This window comes from Salmo salar, chromosome 04 (genome assembly GCF_965601325.2).
Source record: "Salmo salar chromosome 04, fSalSal1, whole genome shotgun sequence".
Classification (NCBI taxonomy): Eukaryota; Metazoa; Chordata; class Actinopteri; order Salmoniformes; family Salmonidae; genus Salmo; species Salmo salar.
Genome location: NC_138294.1, coordinates 26,461,458 through 26,486,288, shown reverse-complemented (window position 1 = coordinate 26,486,288; position 24,831 = coordinate 26,461,458). Strand labels below are relative to the sequence as shown.

The 24,831-nt window shown below is 43.0% G+C and overlaps 1 protein-coding gene across 1 annotated transcript; it reads left to right on the top strand.

Annotated features, from left to right (window-relative positions):
- The first annotated feature begins 1,411 nt into the window (after positions 1 to 1,411).
- On the top strand, positions 1,412 to 23,975 carry LOC106602608 (uncharacterized). The gene is made up of 7 exons (XM_014195349.3): positions 1,412 to 6,871; positions 7,267 to 7,397; positions 7,582 to 7,755; positions 11,457 to 11,621; positions 19,509 to 19,617; positions 20,648 to 20,769; positions 22,846 to 23,975. The coding sequence occupies exons 1-7, from the start codon at positions 6,589 to 6,591 to the stop codon at positions 23,779 to 23,781; spliced, it is 1,920 nt and encodes a 639-aa protein (XP_014050824.1). The 5' UTR covers positions 1,412 to 6,588; the 3' UTR covers positions 23,782 to 23,975.
- Positions 23,976 to 24,831: the final 856 nt, after the last annotated feature.

The window sequence follows — 24,831 nt, the reverse complement described above, 5'->3', positions numbered from 1 at the left end:
GGAAAGGGCAGTGTGGAGTGCAATAGAGATTGATGCTGATGCTCTCATGCATGTTGCAGTGTTACTTGCCTCGAAGTGAGCATAGAAGTAATTTAGCTTCTCTTGTAGGCTCATGTCACTGGGCATTGAGTAATTCTGAGTATACCAAACATTAAAACACCTTCCTAATATTGAGTTGCACGCCACCTTTTGTCCTCAGAACAGCCTCAATTTGCCGGGGCATGGACTCTACAAGGTGTTGAAAGCGTTCCACAGGGATACTGACCCATGTCGACTCCAATCCTTCCCTCAGTTGTGTCAAGTTGGCTGGATGTCTTTTGGGTTGTAGACACTTCTTGATACAGACAGGAAACTGTCGAGTGTGAAAAACCCAGCAGCGTTGCAGTTCTTGAAACAAACCGGTTTGCCTGGCACCTACTACCATACACCGTTCAAAGACACTTAAGTATTTTGTCTTGCCCATTCACACTCTGAATGGCACACATACACAATCCATGTCTCAAGGCTTGAAAGTCCTTCTGTAACCTGTCTCCTCCCCTTCATCTACACTGATTGAAGTGGATTTAACAAGTGACATCAATAAGGGATCATACTGTAGCTTTCACCTGGATTCACCTGGTCAGTCTGTCATGGAAAGAGCAGGTGTTCTTAATGTTTTGTAAACTCAGTGTATGTCTATCACCTGTGTCTTCCAGTGCTTCTGGTGAAGGAGGAGGGTCTGGGGAACCCTGAGGGGACCATGGTCATGGAGGACAACCAGACTACTCCTCCTCCTGAACCCACAGAGGAACCAGCTGAGCAGCACAGGACCACACACAGTCTCACTGAGGTGAGCCCACTGTAAACTACTGTCTGAATGGTATTAGGTCAGGGTCTGTATCCACAAAGCCTTTCAGATTAGGAGTGCTGATCTAGGATCAGTTTTGGCTTTTAGATCAAAATGAATAAAGATTATATGTAAAGATCAACTCAAATGTTATTGGTCACATACACATACGAAATGCTTGTGCTTCTAGTTCTGACCGTGCAGTAATATCTAATAAGTAATCGAACAATTTCACAACAACTACCTTATACACACAAGTGTAAAGGAATGAATAACAATATGTACATATAAATATATGGATGAGCGATGGCCGAACGGCATAGGCAAGATGCAGTAGATGGTATAGAGTACAGTATATACATATGAGATGAGTAATGTAGGGTATGTAAACATTATATCAAGTGGCATTGTTTAAAGTGACTAGTGATACATTTATTACATCCAATTTTTAATTATTAAAGTGGCTAGAGATTTGAGTCAGTATGTTGGCAGCAGCCACTAAATGTTAGTGATGGCTGTTTAACAGTCTGATGGCCTTGAGATAGAAGCTGTTTTTCAGTCTCTCGGTCCCAGCTTTGATGCACCTGTACTGACCTCGCCTTCTGGATGATAGCGGGGTGAACAGGCAGTGGCTCGGGTGGTTGTTGTCCTTGATGATCTTTTTGGCCTTCCTGTGACATCAGGTGCTGTATGTGTCCTGGAGGGCAGGTAGTTTGCCCCCGGTTGTGCAGACCGCACTACCCTCTGGAGAGCATTACGGTTGTGGGTGGAGCAGTTGCCGTACCAGGCGATGATACAGCCTGACAGGATGCTCTTGATTGTGCATCTGTAAAAGTTTGTGAGTGTTTTTGGTGACAAGCCAAATTTCTTCAGCCTCCTGAGGTTGAAGAGGCGCTGTTGCGCCTTCTTCACCACACTGTCTGTGTGGGTGGACCATTTCAGTTTGTCCGTGATGTGTACGCCAAGGAACCTAAAACTTTCCACCTTCTCCACTACTGTCCCGTCGATGTGGATAGGGGGGTGCTCCCTCTGCTGTTTCCTGAAGTCCACGATCATCTCCTTTGTTTTGTTGACGTTGAGTGTGAGGTTATTTTCCTGACACCACACTCCGAGGGCCCTCACCTCCTCCCTATAGGCCGTCTCGTCGTTGTTGGTAATCAAGCCTACCACTGTAGTGTCGTCTGCAAACTTGATGATTGAGTTGGAGACGTGCATGACCACGAAATCATGGGTGAACAGAGAGTACAGGAGAGGGCTGAGAACGCACCCTTGTGGGGCCCCAGTATTGAGGATCAGCGGGGTAGAGATGTTGTTTCCTACCCTCACCACCGCCCGTCAGTAAGTCCAGGACCCAGTTGCACAGGGCAGGGTCGAGACCCAGGGTATAGAGCTTAATGACGAGTTTGGAGGGTACTATGGTGTTAAATGCTGAGCTGTAATCGATGAACAGCATTCTACTCTTACACACTTTGTGGATAAGGGTCCGGGTCTTGACTAATTTTGTATTAAGTGTGGGACCATGCCTTAGAAATATCAAACCATCAAAGGCATAGTTTGGGATTCTGGCAATGGATCCCTTTATCCACTTCCCCAGAGTCAGATGAACTCGTGGATACCATTTTTACATCTCACTATCCAGCATGCAGGAAGTTGGAGGTAAATTCACAAGCCAATGCTAACCGGACTGAACAAAAATATAAACTCAAACATTTCAAAGTTTTATTGAGTTACAGTTCATATAATGAAATAAGTAAATTGAAGTAAATTCATTAGGCCGTAATCTATGGATTTCACATGAATGGGCAGGGGTGCAGCCATGGGTGGGCTTAGGAGGGCATAGGCCCACCCACTGGCGTACCAGGCCCAACCAATCAGAATGAGTTTTTATCCACAAAAGCGCTTTATTACAGACATTGTGTTGTGTGACAAAACTGCACATTTTAAAGTGGCCTTTTACAGTGCATTCAGACTTTTTCCACATTTTGTTACATTACAGCCTTATTCTAAAATGGATTCAATTCTTTTTTTCCCTCATCAATCTACACACAATACCCCATAATGACAAAGTGAAGACAGGTTTTCAGACATTTTTGCATATGTATACCTTATTTACATAAGTATTCAGACCTTTTGCTATGATACTTGATATTGAGCTCAGGTGAATTCTGTTTCCATTGATCATCCTTTACATTTTTCTACAACTTGATTGGAGTCCACCTGTGGTAAATTCAATTCATTGGGCATGATTTGGAAAGGCACACCTGTCTATATAAGGTCCCACAGTTGACAGTGCATGTCAGAGCAAAAACCAAGCCATGAGGTTGAAGGAATTGTCCTTAGAGCTCCAAGACAGGATTTTGCAGAGGCACAGATCTAGGGAAGGGTACCAAAAAATGTCTTCAGCATTGAAGGTCCTCATGAACACAGTGACCTCCATCAGTCTTAAATGGAATAAGTTTGCAATCACCAAGACTCTTCCTGGAGCTGGCACCCGGCCAAACTGAGCAATCGGGGGAGAAGTGCCTTGGTCAGGGAGGTGACCAAGAACCCGATGGTCACTCTGACAGAGCTCCAGAGTTCCTCTGTGGAGATGGGACAAACTTCCAGAAGGACAACCATCTCTGCAGCACTCCACCAATCAGGTCTTTATTGTAGAGTGGCCAGACGGAAGCCACTCCTCAGTAAAAGGCACATGACAGCCCGCTTGGAGTTTGCCAAACGGCCCCTAAAGGACTCTCAGACCATGAGAAACAAGATTCTCTTGTCTGGTGAAACCAAGATTGAACTCTTTGGCCTGAACTTTTTCCACATTTTGTTACGTTACAGCCTTATTCTAAAATAACTGCCATAAAATAACAGTTTATTTTTTTGGTGTGGCACGAACAGCTGACTGAAGACGGAATTAGGAATTTTCTAATCGGACTTCTCTGTGGCCGTGTATGAATATTGTCTTTCTGGGCCGGGTGTCAGTTAAACTACTGTATCAAAGCAATTCATATCTTGCAATAAAATACTTTATCTTCGAGAAGACAGGTTAAATGTAAAAAAAGTGTGTAATGTTCTCTTACTTAGAAAACAGTCTGGATCATACAGGCCTAGACAATATCCAAAACAACTAACAATACACTGAATTCATACATTTTCAGTAATTTACAACACAATACCAGAACATTTTTTTTTCAATCTGGTAGGTAAACTCAGTAAAGTATTCAATAATTTTGCTGTGTATTTCGGATGCCATTAGAATGTACCAGAGGCCGCCAAAATAGAGCTTGTTCTGCAAAAAGTTCTTAACCCGGGGGATCCTGGCTGGCTACTTTTTCTATTTAGCTGGCTACTTCCATGTGCTTGTGGAAAAAACTGAGTCCTACCATGGACGTACGGTGTCGGTCAGTGCTCAGTGAGTGAGGATGCTTGTCACAGTAAATGGAAAGAGGGTAGGTGGTAGGAGACGGGAGAGGAGACATTAACTGGAGAGAAAGGGAGAGAGAGAGGGAGTGTGAGGAGTCCAGATTGTTTTTGCGGTCTTGCTTTAACCACCAGATGACAGAAAGATGAGCTGAACATAACAGTATGCCAGTGGAAGGAAGGACAATAGCAGGTGACCCAACTGTGGTTTGTGACTACTAGGATTTCCCATTGTAGCCAATTCAATCGCAGTAATTCCGTTACCGATTTGGTAACAGAATTGCGAGTTTCAATCCCTTAATAATTCTTAAACAAACTTGATATCAGTAAAAAGAATAACTAATTGGTAGGTCTACCTTGACATGTTACCTCTGACCTGTTGTTATCCTTCCTCCTCATGAGGGTAAACTGTGTTAGAAGAGTTTCTACTTCCTGAGTAACCAAATCAGATATGAGTGTCCACAACGGGGAGAAATCATAGCAGTGTGTCTTCAGATGTACGCAAGGAATATCTGGAAAACACTGTTTAGCTGACATAGTTACCATGTGAAATGTCTTGGGGTAAGAGGGTAATTAACCACATACCACTCAACAACCCCTTTGTTAACTTGTCATTTGAAACAGACTTGTGTAAATACCTGTTTTTAGAGAGACAGTACCTAAGCTAGAACAAGGTCAGTTGAATATTTAACCTACTGAGGTGATGTACACTGAACAAAAATATAAATGCAACATGTAAAATGTTGGTCCCATGTTTTATGCTGAAATAAAAGATCCTGGAAATGTTCCATACACACAAAAAAGCTTATTTCTCTAAAATGTTGTGCACAAATGTTTACATCCGTGTTAGTGAGCATTTCTCCATTGCCAAAATAATCCATCCACCTGACAGGTGTGGCATATCAAGAAGCTGATGAAACAGCATCATCATTACACAGGTGCACCTTGTGCTAGGGACAATAAAAAGCCACTCTAAAACGTGCAGTTTTATCACACAACACAATGCCACAGAAGTCTCAAGTTTTGAGGGAGCATGCAATTAGCATACTGACTGCAGAAATGTCCACCAGAGCTGTTGCCAGATAATTTTATGTTCATTTGTCTACCATAAGCCACCTCCAATGTAATTTTAGAGAATTTGGCAGTACATCCAACCGGCCTCACAACCGCAGACCAGGTGTAACCACGCCAGCCCAGGACCTCCACATCCAGCTTCTTCACCTGCGGGATTGTCTGAGACCAGTTATCCGGGCAGCTGATGAAACTGTGGGTTTGCACAACCGAAGATTTGCTGCACAAACTGTCAGAAACCGTCTCAGGGAAGCTCATTTGTGTGCTTGTCGTCCTCACCAGGGTCTTGACCTGATTGCAGTTTGGCATCGTAACCAACTTCAGTGGGCAAATGCTCACCTTCGATGAACACTGGTACGCAGGAGAACTGTACTCTTCACAGATGAATCCAGGTTTCAACTGTACCGAGCAGATGGCAGACAGCGTCGTGTGGGTGCCCCATGGTGGCGATGGGGTTATGTTATGGGCAGGCATAAGCTACAGACAACAAACACAATTGCATTTTATCTATGGCAATTTGAACCCGATGAGATCCTGAGGCCCATTGTCGTGCTATTCATCCGCCACCATCACTGTATGTTTCAGTATAATGCAATGACCCCATGTCGCAAGGATCTGTACACATTTCCTGGAAGCTGAAAATGTCCCAGTTCTTCACCTGTAAAAGATCCAGGAAAATGTGGGGGAGGTCCTCAGGCCGAGAGAGAAGGGAAGAAGATGGAACTGGGACACACAAGGCTCAACAGCACTTTGAAATTAGGAAAACATCCGACTGGGAAGTGTGATCAATGCCATGTGATGGAGACAGTGGAACACATTGTATTTCAGTGCTAGGAAAGGGACAGTTTTTTATTAGTATCAAGGAATAATGGTATTGAACAGCCAAGTTTAATTGGATTGTTCAGAAAACCTTAAGGTGATTATGTATTCCGATAGGGGGAATGGTTTCATTTTGTAGAGTTCAACTTTAGATTCTCTGCATCTCTGGTCCACAGTCCAGTAGGTGGCAGTAATGCATCACTAAAGCTGGTTGTCAAACGCGATTTACAAACCACTGAAGAAGAAGTGTAAACAGAAGTGACCAAGAACAATTTCCACTTCAGAGTTTTTGTTGTTATTTAGACGTTTATTAACACTGTGGACATCTACATTTGACTCATTTAACTGCATAGCAACAACATACTTACCACAGGTAGTTTTTAATTCGCGTTGGGGACAGGACTTGGTTGATAGATCTGTTATTTAGGTGACTAACGTTAGTTAGCTGCTAACGTTAGCTAACAATGGCTAACTGTATGGTTTTTCACACTCAAATAGCCTCCATTATGGAGGTGTTAGCGAATGCAGCCGTGGCAGAGATCTGTAAACTCGTAGACGACGACTATGCAGTGTTTCGTTTGGAAATAACTCAAAGCCAGAAAGAAAACAGGGGATTGAGGAGGAAACTACAGCTACTGGAACTGAAGATGGCACGGGAGCGCGCAGAGAGGACAACGCGAGAGCGCGTTCTCGCCAGCCGTCCCAGTAGTGTCAAGATCCTCGACAGATACAGAGGAATGGCAAGAGGTACATTTTTCTGAAGGTCCAGGCTGCGGGGCCTGTCGCCCCGTTCACATTTTCACATGTGTGACTTTAGATGCGTTAACAACAGGTTAACCAGAATTGGGCCTTGCTCAGTTTTGTTATAGTATGCAATAATTCCACTGATTACTTAACTAACTTGCAAAAAGTCACTCATTTTCTAACCAGATTCTTGATCTACTGCATTTCCTATTAATTGAAAACAATATGAAGCATGTAACAGTCAATCCATCTATAAATAGTATATCAAGAAGTTATGCTTAGTGTTACCTCACATTCTTAACAATTCTAGTGTCAAAACTGTCAATAGTGTACAACATGGCGTTGAGCATTGACAGTAGCTAACCTAACCACCTCTTTTTCCCCAATCACTCTCTCAGGTGAAGGACATCTCACTGGAGGCCACAGGATCTCTGTGAAGCCAGCGGGACACAATACATGGAGCGATGACCAACCAATCACTGTTGATGAGGGGAGTGGAACCTCAACCCAGCACGTTATTGTGATAGAGGTTAGTGTTATAGTATTACATTAAAATTACAGTACATCAAATGTGCCCAGTTTATTTCAGAAAGGCTCCCCTCAGCTATTCACTTGCTTACATGTACATCCTCATTTATCTGCCTGTGAGACTTCACTATGCCATTGTTATCCTATTCAACTCATGAACCGGTAATAACCTCTTCTTGTGTCAGTCTACAGATGCAGAGGCTGTAGGTCCTGGGGTCAAGCTGGAGAGGTCTGGAGGAGTGGAGAACACACGGCACAGCAGAGACATCCAGACTGGAGCAGCTGGAGTGCCCCCTGTAGCCACAGAGGACCCCACTACCACCGCTGCGCAGCCCAGAACCCAACGCAGCATCACGGAGGTCAGTGGAACGCCGAACGCCGTCCTCAAGTCAGAGACAGACACCAAGACATTAACTGTAACACAAATGCTCTTACACACAGGATCTGACCGCAGGTCAGACCCAGAGAGACTGGGGCTTGGGAGACTGGGCTGTCCTCCTGCTCCCGGCTCAGAGTACTTATCGGTATTACACCAGAGCCAGAGGCCTGTTCATTCCTGTGGGGATGGTGATGGTGACGCGTTAGACACTGCTGTTGATCCATCTTGTTCTTACACTACAGAGATGGACCCTGGCAACATATCCCTGGGTTTAGAGACACAGACTGATCTGGCTAGAGGGGACTGGAACCGGTACAGTAGTAGTGTATACTCTGAAGGGTGCCTAGATAAGAAAGGGGAGGTTATAGTCATAGATGAGGTGACTGTGAAAGTGGAGGGTGATGCTCCTCTGACATGGAACGCAGACGAGACTCACTTAGGAGAAGGACACTCACAGGGCAACACCAGTGACTTCTTAGACTACAGGGAAAGCTTAGAGACAAATCTAAATATCGCAACCCACTCCCCTTTACACAAACTCAGGGATCGCGACCCAGTGTCCACGTTGATGGCACCTTCCGATTCACATGGCCACGTCCTTTTCGATCAGGTATTGAACTCAAACGACATGGCTAGAGCCCAGGCTCAGGGAGGGGAAGCAACATCAGGCAATAGTAAAGAGAAACGGTTCCTCTGCATGTTCTGTAAGAAAGGCTTCAGCTGCACCCAGAAGTTGGAGATCCACCAGAGGGTCCACACAGGGGAGAAACCATTTAGCTGTACCCAGTGTCACATGTGCTTCGCCCAGGCTGGCAACCTGAAGAGGCACCAAAGGGTCCACACAGGGGAGAAACCCTTCAACTGCCCCCAGTGTGAAAAGAGGTTCTCCCACCAACACCAACTGAAGATGCACCTGAAGGTCCACACGGGAGAGAGGCCGTTTGCCTGTAATCACTGTGGGAAGAGGTTCTCAGAGAGGAGCTACCTCAGGATACACCAAAAGAAAAACCATGCCACTCAATAACATAGAAAGAAACCATTCCACTCGATAGACGTACATGCACAAAGGAAACAACAGTATTGGGTCAATTTGTGCAACAGCTAAGCGTGAGGCTTAACTTCTCTGCGGTTTTGGTACCGTACGTACCACGTTGTAGCAGCGTGAAGCGAACCCGTGCACATGCACAGATACTCCGTGACTGTGAGAGCAATGTCTTGCATCATGCTCATTGCAATTTCTGCAGTGCTGCTTGTGGCAACCTCATAACGCTGAGTCTTCCTTTAAAGACTAAGGTTAATTTTCATTGTTGTCTGCAGAAAAGATCTACAGATGCATTTGGAATAGTGAGAGTAACAGATTTCAGTGTTGAATATTCCTGGGTAGAACATTGCATCAACACGTGATATATAAGGCATATATATATAAGCCTAATGATTCCCTTACATAGTGTTTGTACTGCGTAGGCTATATGATGTTCACAAATGCCTGTTTCATTACTTCCATTCAACTACTTCATTTTTTCCCCCAAGACACTTTTAATGAGAAAAAGAATGCAGTTCATCAAGTTCATGCAGATTTCTAGTTGAGGCGTGTGTATGTGTGGTTTTCATATGCTGTATTTAAAACTTGTTTATATTTAATAAACACAAAATGGGACTTTTCATTCTAAGACTTTCATTGAGACTCTCTTTAGTATACATCACATCTGATCTCACCCTATTCTGCATACACCTGACAGCGGCTTATAACCAATATACACTTACTAAATGTACCTGCACTACAGCTGTGATGGTCATGGAGTTTTGGATGAAGGTAATTGGCCTGCCACATTTAAGGCACACTTTTTCTACTCTCCTTTGCTCCTGACTGCATGTTCTGCATAGAAATAGAATGAATAGAACGGGCGTCCCCATTCAAGTCAATGATGGCGTAATACAACCCCATTCAAGTCAATGATGACGTAATAGAACATGTTGCTTGTTTCAGCAAGGAGTTACAAAGTGCCATTGCCTTGTTAAGAGTCCATGTTACAGCAGAAACGGACTCAACCGCACGAATGCCCGACCGTCCCATCTTCAGTCCGCTGTTCGTTCCACAATTTTATATATATATATATATATATATATATATATACATATTGAACAGAAATATAAACGCAACATGTAAAGTGTTGGTCCCATGTTTCATGAGCTGAAATAAAAGATTCCAGAAATGTTCCATACCGCCAAAAAGCTTTTTCTCTAAAATGTTGTACACATCACTGTTAGTGAGCATTCATCCTTTTCCAAGATAATCCATCCACCTGACAGTTGTGGCATATCAAGAAGCTGATTAAACAGCATGATCCTTACACTGGTGCACCTTGTGCTGGGGACAATAAAAGGCCACTAAAATGTGGAGTTTGGTTACACAACGCCACAGATGTCTCAAGTTGAGGGAGCATGCAATTGGCATGCTGACTGCTGGAATGTCCAGTAGCACTGTTGCCAGAGAACTGAATGTTAATTTCTCTACCAATGTCGGTTTAGAGAATTTGGCAGTACGTCCAACCGGCCTCACAACCGCAGACCACTTGTATGGTGTTGTGTGGGCGAGCGGTTTGCTGATGACAACGTTGTGAACAGAGTGCCCCATGGTGACGGTGGGGTTATGATATGGGCAGGCATACGCTACAGACAACGAAGACAATTGCATTTAAACCCACCACGATGGGTTTAACAACAATGAAGTCATTCTGTAACTACAGTATTGGACTCAAACAGTGGGGATGGGTAAACACTCCATGTTGAACGTGTGTTTATTATCCATGTGTACGTACCTGAGGGGTATCCTACGAATCAGGTTTGAGGAGTTAGTGAGGTAACTTTGATCAACTTTGAGTTCAACTCGGGATAACCAGTCACCTTTTAGTCAGGTACATTTCTATGGCAACGAATCCTTCAGAACTAACCTGCTTCCGGGCAGGCTAACTCAGGGCTAACTCTATTTATCCTGAATGAAGTGTCTGAGCTGCGAGTTGAGAACTAATTAAATCAGATTACCTCCCTCTCGCAAAGACTGCATCATCACCCCTTCATTTGAGTAAGAAGATTTCAATATTTTATTAAATCAAATGTTTTTTTGCGTGTTAAGAAAAGAGTAACATGTTAAAATACCTGTCACATTATTTAGTAATGACAGAATGCATTTGAAACTTCACAGTACAGTAAAACTTCTGTTTGAAAAATAAAATTATTATGACAAAAAATATTTTTTGATAGGAGTGGGAAAAAAGACGGCATTAACGCTAAGTAATAAAATAATGACTGCACTTCTAAAATCCACATTTCACACCATATCGTGCTGGATTTGCAAGATAACATTTTCCTTCATTTTGATTTTGGCATAAAATCTAAATGTGGCACTGACTTTCCCATGGATTGATGTTTTAGCATTGTCTCAATGAAGAGTTCGGCGTTCAACTAGCCATGAGTGACATTCATGTGCACTTACAAGCCTGCTAGTTAGCGGCGGGTGGATGGATGGATGCGCAATATCCACTGTCGTAGTACTGATGAAGCCTGACCTGGAATGTGAAGCTGGTTAGCTTTAGAAAACCCTGAGTAGATCTAGCTGGCTTCTTATGATACACCTCTGAGGGACTGTATGTCTGGTTAATCTGCATCACTTGTCTCTTCCAGGAGGAGGAGGGTCCAGAGGTGCTGCTGGTGAAGGTGGAGGGGTATGAGGAGGGTCTGGGGAACCCTGAGAGGACCATGGTCATGGAGGACAACCAGACTACACCTCCTCCTGAACCCACAGAGGAACCAGCTGAGCAGCACAGGACCACACACAGTCTCACTGAGGTGAGCCCACTGTGAACAACTGTCTGAATGGTATTAGGTCAGGGTCTGTATCCACAAAGCCTCTCAGAGTAGGAGTGCTGTTCTTGGATCAGTTTTAGCTTTTAGATCGTAATGAATAAGAGTATGTAGACAGGTGGGGACCTGATCCTCGATCAGCACTACTCTGAGACTCTTTGTTGAGCCTGTATCCATAAAGCGTCTCCGTGCAGAAAATTGGTCGTATGTGCTAAGAGACATTTTACTCTTATGGGTAAAAAATAAAAGCTATACATGAAACCTCTCTAGTCATATGAATCCCACCTAGCCGACAAACATTTAGGACACCTCATGAGATGTCCTAACCAGTTAAGCGTTATCCTCTTACATCTAGACGTTCCGCTAGCGGAACACCTGCTCCAATATCCAATGATGGGCGTGGCGCGAAATACAAACTCCTCTAAAACATATGACTATTTTACAGCATTTTAAAGACAAGACTCTCGTTAATCTAACCACACTGTCCGATTTCAAAAAGGCTTTACAGCGAAAGCAAAACATTAGATTATGTCAGCAGAGTACCCAGCCAGAAATAATCAGACACCCATTTTTCAAGCTAGCATATAATGTCACAAAAAACAAAACCACAGCTAAATGCAGCACTAACCTTTGATGATCTTCATCAGATGACAACCCTAGGACATTGTTATACAATGCATGCATGTTTTGTTCAATCAAGTTCATATTTATATCAAAAACCAGCTTTTTTACATTAGCATGTGACGTTCAGAACTAGCAAACATCCGGTGAATTTACTAAATTACTCACGATAAACGTTCACAAAAAACATAACAATTATTTTAAGAATTATAGATACAGAACTCCTCTATGCACTCGATATGTCCGATTTTAAAATAGCTTTTCGGTGAAAGCACATTTTGCAATATTCTCAGTAGATAGCCCAGCCATCACGGCTAGCCATTTAGACACCGACCAAGTTTAGCCCTGCCCAAACTCCGATTTACTATTACAAAAGTTTGATTACCTTTGGTGTTCTTCGTCAGAATGCACTCCCAGGACTGCTACTTCAATAACAAATGTTGGTTTGGTTCAAAATAATCCATCATTATATCCAAATAGCGGCGTTTTGTTCGTGCGTTCAAGACACTATCCGAAGTGTAAATAAGGGTCACGAGCATGGCGCAATTCGTGACAAAAGATTTCTAAATATTCCATTACCGTACTTCGAAGCATGTCAACCGCTGTTTAAAATCAATTTTTATGCCATTTTTCTCGTAAAAAAGCGATAATATTCCGACCGGGAATCTGCGTTTAGGTAAACAGACGAAAGAAAACAAAGCATGGGGTCGACGCGGGCACGAGCCTGAGTCTCACAGTACTGTAACCAGCCACTACCCAAACGCGCTACTTTTTTTCAGCCAGAGCCTGCAAAGCCACGATTCAGCTTTTTGCCGCCTTCTGAGAGCCCATGGGAGCCGTAGGAAGTGTCACGTAACAGCAGAGATCCTCTGTAATGGATAGAGATAATCAAGAAGGGCAAGAAATTGTCAGACAGGGCACTTCCTGCATGGAATCTTCTCAGGTTTTGGCCTGCCAAATGAGTTCTGTTATACTCACAGACACCATTCAAACAGTTTTAGAAACTTTGGAGTGTTTTCTATCCAAAGCTAATAATTATATGCATATTCTAGTTTCTGGGCAGGAGTAATAATCAGATTAAATCGGGTACGTTTTTTATCCGGCTGTGAAAATACTGCCCCCTAGCCATAACAGGTTATCAGCAAGTGTCTTGATAATAGGAAAAGGCAGTGAGTCAAGGGTTCCTGCTCCATAGACAGGCAATTGCTTTAGAGTTGTTAATTTTGTTTGTTGATTTTTCTATATGATCAATCCATAAATGATCTAGACTTACATGCAACTGTATCTCTTGTGCTTTTGACAATGATTTCACGAGGCCTATTTCACATGATATGCCTAAAGATGATTTAATTACCTACATTATGTTATTTCAAATTATCCCTTTGGAGCTTAACATCAAGCTGCTCAAAAATATGCCTGAGCCTTTAATGGAGGGAGCACTTGTGTTTGATAGTTTTTGGGCAAAATGAGAATTGAGATGATCAGAGCGCACTTGTATCCCAACTGGAACTTGTCAATATTCTAAAACCAGTGCTTAATTTGAGGAACAGGACCCGGCACCTCTCCGTTTTGGACTGTTTCATTCCAGAACCTTGAAGAGGAGTGAGACAACATTCCACAAATCAATCAATCAACAGCCTGATCAACTCTATGCAAAGGAGATGTGTCGCAAAGTTTATTCATGCCAACATATTAAGCAGTAATTATGTCATGACTCTCCTGACAGTGGATCAAAGGACCCATCAGCTAGGCAAATGTTTGAAGATAGCCAGACCCCCTCTCTTCCACAGAAGAGGGGAAGGGGGGCTGTGCCGGTCTTGACACCTTAACACTGTGTCGTAAATTTAAGTAGGAGGGAACTTTCCCTCTCTGCCTTTCAGTATCCACCAAAGAAAGGCCTTTGTCCACAGAAAACCTTTGCCGCCAAAAACTCTAATGGCCAAAGAGTGAACTGTGGAACAATAATCATAAGATAAGAATGGTCGGCGGGGATCTAAAGAATAATCATACTGTTTATTATTTTGTGATGTCATTAAGGATTTTTATTTTACCTTTATTTAACTAGGCAAGTCAGTTAAGAACAAATTCTTATTTTCAATGACGGCCTAGGAACAGTGGGTTAACTGCCTTGTTCAGGGGCAGAACGACAGATTTGTACCATGTCAGCTCGGGGATTTGAACTTGCAACCTTTCGGTTACTAGGCCAACGCTCTAACCACTAGACTACGCTGCCGCCCCATTGTGTCGGCGTGATGGAACGCCCCCTTTTTACCCGAGGATAAAAGCCTTGGTAACAAAATATACATTATGCCGGGTTGTTGCTGGCGTGTAAAGTGGTCGGGAGCCTGAACCTGAATAATCAACCTTGAGATCAAGTAGACGGACGGTGAGCCGGACGTTACGAATGGTTGAAACTACCAGACCAGACAGTGTGGAGCGGTGGCTACATGGCTGAAAATGGTGAGACCAGTACATTGACAGGTTACTACTGGCGTGTAAAGTGGTCGGGAGCTGAACCCTGAATAATCAACCATTGAGACCAAAAGACGCGAGACCGTGGTCCACATGTTGAAATAGTTCAAAACTCTCAACTTCAACACAAATGAGAAGATAACCTCCACTACACGACCAGAAACATTCAGAATCTGCAGCTGTGCACGTAAAGGTGGTCCTAGAACTTTGACTAAAGACACAAGGTTGGAAGGAAGAAACCCCATCTGATGATCATTGGTACATCTGAAGTATCTGTCTAACAACCACTCCACTACCAAATAAGCTCTACAAAGGACATTGTGACCTCTGGTGGACAAACCAGAGTCTTACATCCCTCGACAACTTCACCATAGGACCCATCGAGTTCAACAGAGATAGATGACGATCAAGGACAGCTATGCGTAAATATATTGCATTTCTAATCTGAATGAGCGGTAGTCAGGGTGCTAAGTATTTGTATTTCCGTGAGCGTAGCTTCCAAATGTAACAACGATAGTTGACTCTCCCTTTCCCTCTCTTTCCATCCCTCCATCTTTTATAACCAAATGGTCATGCTTTTGTTAGTCCACTAGGGACCTGTTTTCATTGTATTACGTTAGTAATCAATAACCTATACCGTGTGTTTGTTTATGTATGTGTTATTATTTAGTTAGTAAATAAATAATTAAGCCAATTTGTGTATTGCTGATTCATCATTAAGGATAGGGTTCTTGCAGATATCAAGGAGTATGCGACTGTCACATGTGCTCCTTCTCCGGCCTCTATGTCACCAGGCTGCTCGTTATGGCGCACACCTGTCACCATCGTTACGCGGACCTTCAGACTCAACTGGACTCCATCACCTCCCTGATTACCTTCCCTATATGTCATTCCCTTTGGTTCCTTACCCAGGCGTTTTTGTTTCTGTTCCAGTGTCATGTCTGTGCGTTGTTTGTGTTTCTTGTTTTGTATTTAGTTGCGTTTATTTATTAAATCACTCACTCCCTGAACTTGCTTCCCGATTCTCAGCGCACTCGTTACAGCGACATTCAGAATGAGACTGATGAGGTAATGATTAATAAAACGGCTGTAATTGATATATAGATATCTTTAGAGTTTAAGTCGGGAGATAGTAACTCGTTAACCTCTCTAGGCTAGGCGGGACGAATTCGTCCCACCTACGTAACAGCCACGGCTATCCTGTGGCGCGATTTTCAAAACCTTAAAAATCCTATTACTTCAATTTCTCAAACATATGACTATTTTACAGCCATTTAAAGATAAGACTCTCGTTAATCTAACCACACTGTCCGATTTCAAAAAGGCTTTACAACGAAAGCAAAACATTAGATTATGTCAGCAGAGTACCAAGCCAGAAATAATCAGACACCCATTTTTCAAGCCAGCATATAATGTCACCAAAACCCAGAAGACAGCTAAATGCAGCACTCACCTTTGATGATCTTCATCAGATGACAACCCTAGGACATTATGTTATACAATACATGCATGTTTTGTTCAATCAAGTTCATATTTATATCAAAAACCAGCTTTTTACATTAGCATGTGACGTTCAGAACTAGCATACCCCCCGCAAACTTCCGGGGAATTCGCTAACATTTTACTAAATTACTCATGATAAACGTTCACAAAAAGCATAACAATTATTTTAAGAATTATAGATACAGACCTCCTCTATGCACTCGATATGTCCGATTTTAAAATAGCTTTTTGGTGAAAGCACATTTTGCAATATTCTAAGTACATAGCCCAGGCATCACGGGCTCGCTATTTAGACACCCGGCAAGTTTAGCACTCACCATAATCATATTTACTATTATAAAAATGTCATTACCTTTTGTTGTCTTCGTCAGAATACACACCCAGGACAGCTACTTCAATAACAAATGTTGGTTTGGTCCAAAATAATCCATCGTTATATCCGAATAGCGGCGTTTTGTTTGTGCGTTCCAGACACTATCCGAAATAGTAAAGAAGTGTCACGCGCTTGGCGCAATTCCTGACAATAAAATTCAAAGTATTCCATTACCGTACGTCGAAGCATGTCAACCGCTGTTTAAAATCAATTTTTACGTCATTTTTCTCGTAGAAAAGCGATAATATTCCGACAGGGAATCTCCTTTTCGGCAAACAGAGGAAAAAATCCCAAAGGCGGGGGCGGTCGGGGTCACGCGCATAAGCTAGTGTCGCTTGATGGGCCACTTGAGAAAGGCGATAATGTGTTTCAGCCTGGGGCTGGAATGACGACATTCTGTTTTTTCCCGGGCTCTGAGAGCCTATGGAAGACGTGGGAAGTGTCACGTTAGAGCAGAGATCCTTAGTAAATGATAGAGATGGAAAAGAAGTTCAACAAATGGTCAGACAGGCCACTTCCTGTAAAGGAATCTCTCAGGTTTTGACCTGCCATTTGAGTTCTGTTATACTCACAGACACCATTCAAACAGTTTTAGAAAATTTAGGGTGTTTTCTATCCATATGTAATAAGTATATGCATATTCTAGTTACTGAGTAGGAGTGGTAACCAGATTAAATCGGGTATGTTTTTTATCCAGCCGTGTCAATGCTGCCCCCTAGCCCTAACAGGTTAAATAACTTTTCCCGTGGTGCCCCAAATTCCTAATGAGTTAATGGTTACATGATTAATTTCATTGAGTAACAATTAAACATAGTTATTTGATTCAATAAATAAGTCATCACATTAACTTCTTACATCTAGACGTTCCGCTAGCGGAACACCGCTCCAATATCCAATGATAAGGCGAAATACAAACTCCTCGAAAATCCGAAAACTTCCATTTTTCAAACATATGACTATTTTACACCATTTTAAAGACAAGACTCTCCTTTATCTAACCACACTGTCCGATTCAAAAAGGCTTTACAACGAAAGCAAAACATAAGATTATGTCAGGAGAGTACCCAGCCAGAAATAATCAGACACCCATTTTTCAAGCTAGCATATAATGTCACAAAAACCAAAACCACAGCTAAATGCAGCACTAACCTTTGATGATCTTCATCAGATGACACTCCTAGGACATTGTTATACAATACATGCATGTTTTGTTCAATCAAGTTCATATTTATATCAAAAACCAGCTTTTTACATTAGCATGTGACGTTCAGAACTAGCATTCCCACCGAACACTTCCGGTGAATTTACTAAATTACTCACGATAAACGTTCACAAAAAACAACAATTATTTTAAGAATTATAGATACAGAACTCCTTTATTCAATCGCGGTGTCCGATTTTAAAGTAGCTTTTCGGTGAAAGCACATTTTGCAATATTCTGAGTAGATAGCTAGCCTGTGATGGCCGGGCTATTTTGACACCCACCAAGTTTGGTACTCACCAAACTCAGATTTACTATAAGAAAAATTGGATTACCTTTGCTGTTCTTCGTCAGAATGCACTCCCAGGACTTCTACTTCAACAACAAATGTTGGTTTGGTTCCAAATAATCCATAGTTATATCCAAATAGCGGCGTTTTGTTCGTGCGTTCAAGACACTATCCGAAGGGTAACGATGGGTGACGCGCCGGCGCATATCGTGACAAAAAATGTCACAATATTCCATTACCGTACCTAGAAGCATGTCAAACGCTGTTTAAAATCAATTTTTATGCGATTTTTCTCGTAAAATAGTGATAATATTCCGACCAGGAGTCGTTGTTTTCGTTCAAAGACTGAAAATGTAAAATGGACTCTTCACGTGCACACGCGCGCCCGTCTCATTGTTCTCAGATCGACCACTATCCAAATGCGCTACTGTTTTTCAGCCATGGACTGCAAAGTCATCATTCAACGTTCTGGCGCCTTCTGAGAGCCTATGGGAGCCTTAGAAAGTGTCACGTTACAGCAGAGATCCTCTGTTTTCAATAAAGAGGGTATAGAAGGCCAAGAAATGGTCAGAGAGGGCACTTCCTGTTTGGAATCTTCTCAGGTTTTGGCCTGCCATATGAGTTCTGTTATACTCACAGACACCATTCAAACAGTTTTAGAAACTTTAGGGTGTTTTCTATCCAAATCAAACAATTATATGCATATTCTAATTTCTGGGCAGGAGTAATAAACAGATTAAATCGGGTATGTTTTTTATCCGGCCGTGAAAATACTGCCCCCTATCCATAACAGGTTAATGATAGTCACATCACGACAATTAAGAGTAGGCAAAGCGATCGCGTCAGCCGGAAATTATACCAAACATTTTACATTTGCAACATTTGATGTACAGTCACATTCACCGTGGTTTTCTGAAGCTTGCTATAGAGTTCGAAACTGGCGATGCCTCATCACGATTGTTTCAAATGATGGGGAATAACCAACGTCAATAAGCATCATCACTATCTTTCCTTTGCGGTAACTCAAACTGTCGTGATTACCAGCTGAGAAACTTTTCTGAGTTTATTTTACTCCTGGCTCAGAGTTTGTCTGGGCAGTGTCTTAACATCATCCTAAAACCTACTCTGAGATGTTTTCTGTTGTTGTTGTCTTAAAACAGGTTTTAACAGGACTCCTAAGACCTTTTCTGTGATGGTTTGTGGATACGGCCCTGTTCTTGATCAATTTTGTCTTAAGTGTGGGACTATGCCTTTGAATGATCAAACAATTAAAGAGTCAAGTAATCAAATCAACTAACATGTTTGCATAGTACTCATAACAATCCCTCATTGCCCAATCAAAAGATGCTCCATAGCAGGGTGCTCATATCAGATTTCTTGATCCAACATCCTCTCACTCTGTATCTCTTACAGTCAGTAGACATGGAGGATGGGAAGCCTGATCTGCTGCTAGTCAAAGAGGAGACGATAGAGGACGGACCAGAGAGCATTCTGCTGAGTGGACTAAAGATGGGGGAGCAAGGTAAGGGAGACATACAGTTTATTAGGTACACCACCCCATTCACAAAATGGTTTTCTCCTACAGACAGTGATTCACGTGGCCGTGGCTTGCTATATAAAGCAGGTAGACATGCACCGAGGCATTCAGTTACGGTTTGATTGAACGTTAGAATGGGAAAAATGAGTGACTTAAGTGTAGTATGATTGTCAGGCCAGGGGCGCCGGTTCCTGTATCTTAGAAACGGCCGGCCTCCTGGGCTTTTCATGCACAACATTGTCTAGGGTTTACTGAGAATGTGCAACAAAGGAAAAACATCCAATCAGTGGTAGTCCTGCAGGTGAAAAAAACGGCTTGTCGAGGGAGAATGTCAAGAATCGTGCAAGCTAGCGGGCAAAACAAATGCTGCAGTACAACAGTGCTTGTCACGGATAGGCTATTACAGCAGATTACCACACCGGGTTCCACTCATATCAGCTAAAAACAAGAAGCGGCTCCAGTGGGCACGCGATCACCTACACTGGACAACTGAGGAGTGGAAAAACATTGGCTGGTCCGCCGAATCCCGGTTCCTGTTGCGTCAGGATTTGGCGAAGGCAGCATGAATCCAGGGCCCCATACTGCCTGGTGTCAATTGTACAGGCTGGTGGTGTAATGGGGTCGGGAATGTTTTCCTGGCACGTTAGGTGCCTTGATGCCAAATAAGCCATGTTTGTACGCCACAGCATATCTGTAGCTGTTCTGGAGGAAAAGGTGGGTCCAACCCGGTACTAAATGGGTGTACCTAACAAATTGGCCAATGAGTGTTTAGCCTACATATAGGAATAGATCTTCAATGGGAATAGTAATGCGCCTTTTTAAAAAAAAATAACTATATATCATTTATTCGCCGTTAGTCAGCACCTCCACTCAAAATAGTTTTTCTGGGTGTGCTACAGCTCATGTTTTTTATTCTACATAATGTATGAACTTGATCAGGTAATTGACTCAAACTCCATATGTACAGTTTTCTCTGCCATGTTTGTAAAGTCTATTTTGTAACCTCTTCCTGCAGGTGGTTGGCTGGAGGCTAACAGAGGAGACTGGCCGACCATCTTGGATTCCCAGACGGGTGCAGCCATGGGCCCAGGGGACGACATCACTGAGCAGGCCAGGACCAGAGGCGACATAGTGGAGGTCAGTGGATGGGACAGCGTCCTCAACTCTGGGCTGGTGAACAACCCTGTTAACCACAACCAGAAACAGACAGTTGAACACAAAACAACAACCAAACTTAATCTCCATGACAACAGACTGGCTGAGACCAGGGCGAGGCGTAGATTTGGAGGTGTCCGTAAGCGGCAGGAGAGAACAGACTCTGACTCGGCTAGCGATGCTCCGTCCTGCTCCTATAGTTGTGATTCAGAGAGACTGATGGCGTCTCAGGTTAACCCCCTAACAGGTGCTGCCTTCAGCCTGCCTTCTATAGGATCTATCAACTGGAACATGGACCCTGCGACAACACAGACACTTCCTGGCCATCCTCCTCACACTCTCCTAATGTTAAACCAGACCTCAGACAATGCCAGTGCCTCAACACTAAATTGCTACACAAGCCCATTGACAAATTACAGTAGTAGAGATGGAATCTGTGGGAAACCCTTCAGTTTCCCCAAACAGGTGGAGATTCACACAGGGGAGAAACCATTTGGCTGCCAACTGTGCCGGGCCAGTTTTTCACACTTGTTCAACCTGAAGCGGCACCAAAGGGTCCACACAGGGGAGAAACCCTTCAACTGCCCCCAGTGTGAGAAGAGATTCTCCCACCAGCACCAGCTGAAGATGCACCTGAAGGTCCACACAGGAGAGAGGCCATTCGCCTGTACACACTGCGGGAAGAGGTTCTCAGAGAGGAGCTACCTCAGGATACACCAGAAGAAAATGCACACAGCCCATGTATAGATTATAGTGACATGTAATGTAGTGCTAGTTAGTTATGTTGGTTTAGGATGTAGTAGGGAACTGGATGAGGAGAACTGAGGAAAGAATGATTATGAGGTGGCAGAGTAGATGATATGGTGATGGTTAGTGTGATGGTGTCTGTAAAAATGCTTCACTGATGAAAAGTGACAACCTTGTCCTGTTGTTTGATGCTGGTGTTTTATAATGAGATGATGGTGCCTTAATTCAGGTTTATTTGACATGAAGCAATGTGTAAATCTGTACATATTTAGTTATTTTTGTGTTTTTAATATTTAGTTTATCAACTCTTGTTTTTTTATAACATCAACTTTTTTATTGCAAATGTAAAGCACTTTTGAGCCAAGGATTTGCAGATCGACTGACAGGTTAACACTTTTAGGCTTAGCCAGCTTTTGTTTGAGAAATGCATCCGGACACAGTACCATCTTTTTGGTTTCACCTGGTTGCCAATTCCAGATCCTTTGAGAACATCATTTGAGTCGTCGCCTGAAGCGTGAGAGGAATGGGAGACAAAGGAATCCAGCAGTGCTGAGGCAGAGGGCTCGTAAAGAGGACGACTGGCTACTATTCTGAACTGTGTGTGGTGCGCTTTCTGGCACCCAGAGCTGCTGAAGCATCAGCCAAGAGGGTGTTACACAGAGTGGATGAGGAGAAAGGCTTACCCTTTACAAGATCATCAGCAGACACCATTCTCTGACCAGCTCTCTCTGATCAAGCAATGAACTGACCCTCTCCATCTTCGGAGGATGCCGCTTTCAAAGACTTGGCCGCTATTGGTTGACCCGTCATGATATATTGCGTGGTTGTTTTTTTTTGTTGCTCTTGAAGCGCTTTGAGATTCTATGAAAAGTGCTCTAGAAATGTAATACATTATTATTAATGTTGAACCTTTTCCAAAGTATTCTAAAATGAATTGCGTCAAAGCAATGTGTACCAGATTTACAGAAAAGTAAATATAGTGAAGTTATTCTACTCATCACATGTATTGTTTTGTGCAATAAAAGTACTGTACTTCACGTAATGTGAGTGTATGACCATTTTGTTGAAATTAAATGCAAAAATGACTGTGTGATTGACCTGGTTATTTTTTATCATTGCAGGGACTGAGTTTCCCTTATGTCAGTTGAATCAACACATTTGGACATTTTTTTTGATTAACTCCAATGGCTCCATATTGTTAGATGGGCTTAACTGTGGTTAACATTTTATAATATCATGTCATGTTTCTGTGTACAGCAAAGAGTTTCTTATATAATCCTTTATGCTCTTCTGTTCAATTTGTGTTTACAGTCTGCAGTCCATGAGGACCTGCTGATATCCGGTGTTGGTGGCGGGAGAGATTGGACCTCTGAAGCGGCTGGTCACAAAACCTGGCCCCGGATCAGAACTCTGGATCAGGAGCCATCACTCTTCCTTCCCGAGTCAGAACCAGGACCGAACCGCGAGGGACAGAGACGCCACCACCACACAGAACACAACCAGTGGACAGGAGGACCGAACAACCTCAGTCCTGGTGGTCATCAGAGAGACAGAGCCTCCAGTCAGGGATCCAGTCTGCAGCCCAGACCCTTCTCTTCACAGTCTCAGTGCAGGGATGGAGCAGGGCCTGGGGCTGATAGAGATAGACCCTCCTGTTCCTATGATACAAATACCACAGTATCCATGATGAACAGAGCAGGTCACCCTGGGCTTCAGCCTTCACAGAGAGTGGTGGGAGACCCCCCTGGTGGGAGTCTAACAGGAAGTCTGTCTTCTCCTTCAGGATCTTGTTTAATGCCTGGTGACTGGGTTCATAGAAAGCATGGGTCTAGCCTTCCTCGGTTACCTCAGTGTTACCCCACCAATACAGACGGGGTCAGGATGGGCGTTCACCACGAGAGGTACCAAGACTATAACACAGCACACAATCCCAACAACACCCAAACAATGACTAGAGGTCAAGGAGGGAGCTCAAAGACTAACCACCTGAGGGTGGTCACTCCTGCTTCTACCTCCTCTGGTGTCATTGGGTCACAACGTGGGAGGCTGAGCGTTAGGACAGACGCTGACAAGCCATACGCCTGCCCCACATGTGGGAGGCGCTTTGCTAAGGTGAAATATGTCAAGCAGCACCAGACTGTCCACACCAATGAGAGGCCCTTCAAGTGCAAACTATGTTACAAGAGCTTCTCCCGCCTGAGTAACCTTATCAGACATAGGAGTGTTCACAACGAGGAGAAATCGTAGCAGTGTGGCTTGAGACATACACAGAGAATATCTGGGAACCATTCCTTAGCTGAAATATTAAAGTTAACATGTAAAGTAGGGCCAGGCTGTATATCATATTTTACTATATACCGGTATTGATGCATGGACTGGTTTGGGTTTTTACTTTGTATAACGGTGTTTCAATGTTTGGTTTGATAAACGTGTTAAGCCACTCTGTTGAGTAATGGCCGTTTATAGTTTAGTTTGTACCTTACTGACTGCAAACAGTTATTTTGTCTTTTCTTAGCAAGCTGTGGCTAAAATAAATCGTTTTAGTTCATGCTAATCGCTAGCGAAATGTACCTAGTCAGAGCAAACGTAGCTATCTAGCTAATACAGCCTGATACCTGGTGTCGACCTAGGTCAGCATGTTTGTGCAACGGTATATCCTAAATCAGAGAGGAATAGGCCAAGCATAAATATTTGATCTACATCCAAGCTACAGTAAGAGAAAACATTAATTAGGGTTCAATGGGAAACACTGGTTCCTACCCTGTCACAATAACACCTCCCTGGCTTTTTCATTCGTTGTTATGTCAACCACTGCATTCAGAGTGACCACTATTTTCTAGCTTTTGGTTGAAGTTTCATTAAACAGTATAAAACCATCAGAATGGACAAAGCCCCATTTAAAACACTTAAAAGCCCCCCCATAATAGGTGATAAAATGTTAATGACAAATCATGCCCTTTTTATATGTTGACTTCTTATTTGCTTGTTATTCATTTAGAATTAAACATTTCCTTCGAACCAATAGGTTTCTGTTCTTGCCCCCGATGGGATCTAGCCAGCCATTCTTTTAAGGTAATTTACTGCTCTGAGCTTGAAAGTGTTTTCACTAGATTCCACAGCCACAAAGTCAAAATTGGCTCTCAAAAAAATACCTGAAAACTTGCTTTTTGGTCTTAATTTAAGGTTAGGCATAATGTTAGGTTTAAAATCAAATGTTAAGAGAAATAGGCAGCTTTCAACCATAATTATGACTTTGAAGCTGTGTACGCTAGTGAAGACCCCTTGAAATATACTAAT

Excerpts from the sequence above, each read along its gene's own strand:
- LOC106602608 (XM_014195349.3), top strand. The coding sequence starts at position 6,589 with ATGGCTAACTGTATGGTTTTTCACACTCAAATAGCCTCCATTATGGAG. Across the intron at positions 7,398-7,581 it reads AGCACGTTATTGTGATAGAG|TCTACAGATGCAGAGGCTGT; the intron begins GTTAGTGTTATA and ends TTCTTGTGTCAG. Across the intron at positions 19,618-20,647 it reads ACTAAAGATGGGGGAGCAAG|GTGGTTGGCTGGAGGCTAAC; the intron begins GTAAGGGAGACA and ends CTCTTCCTGCAG.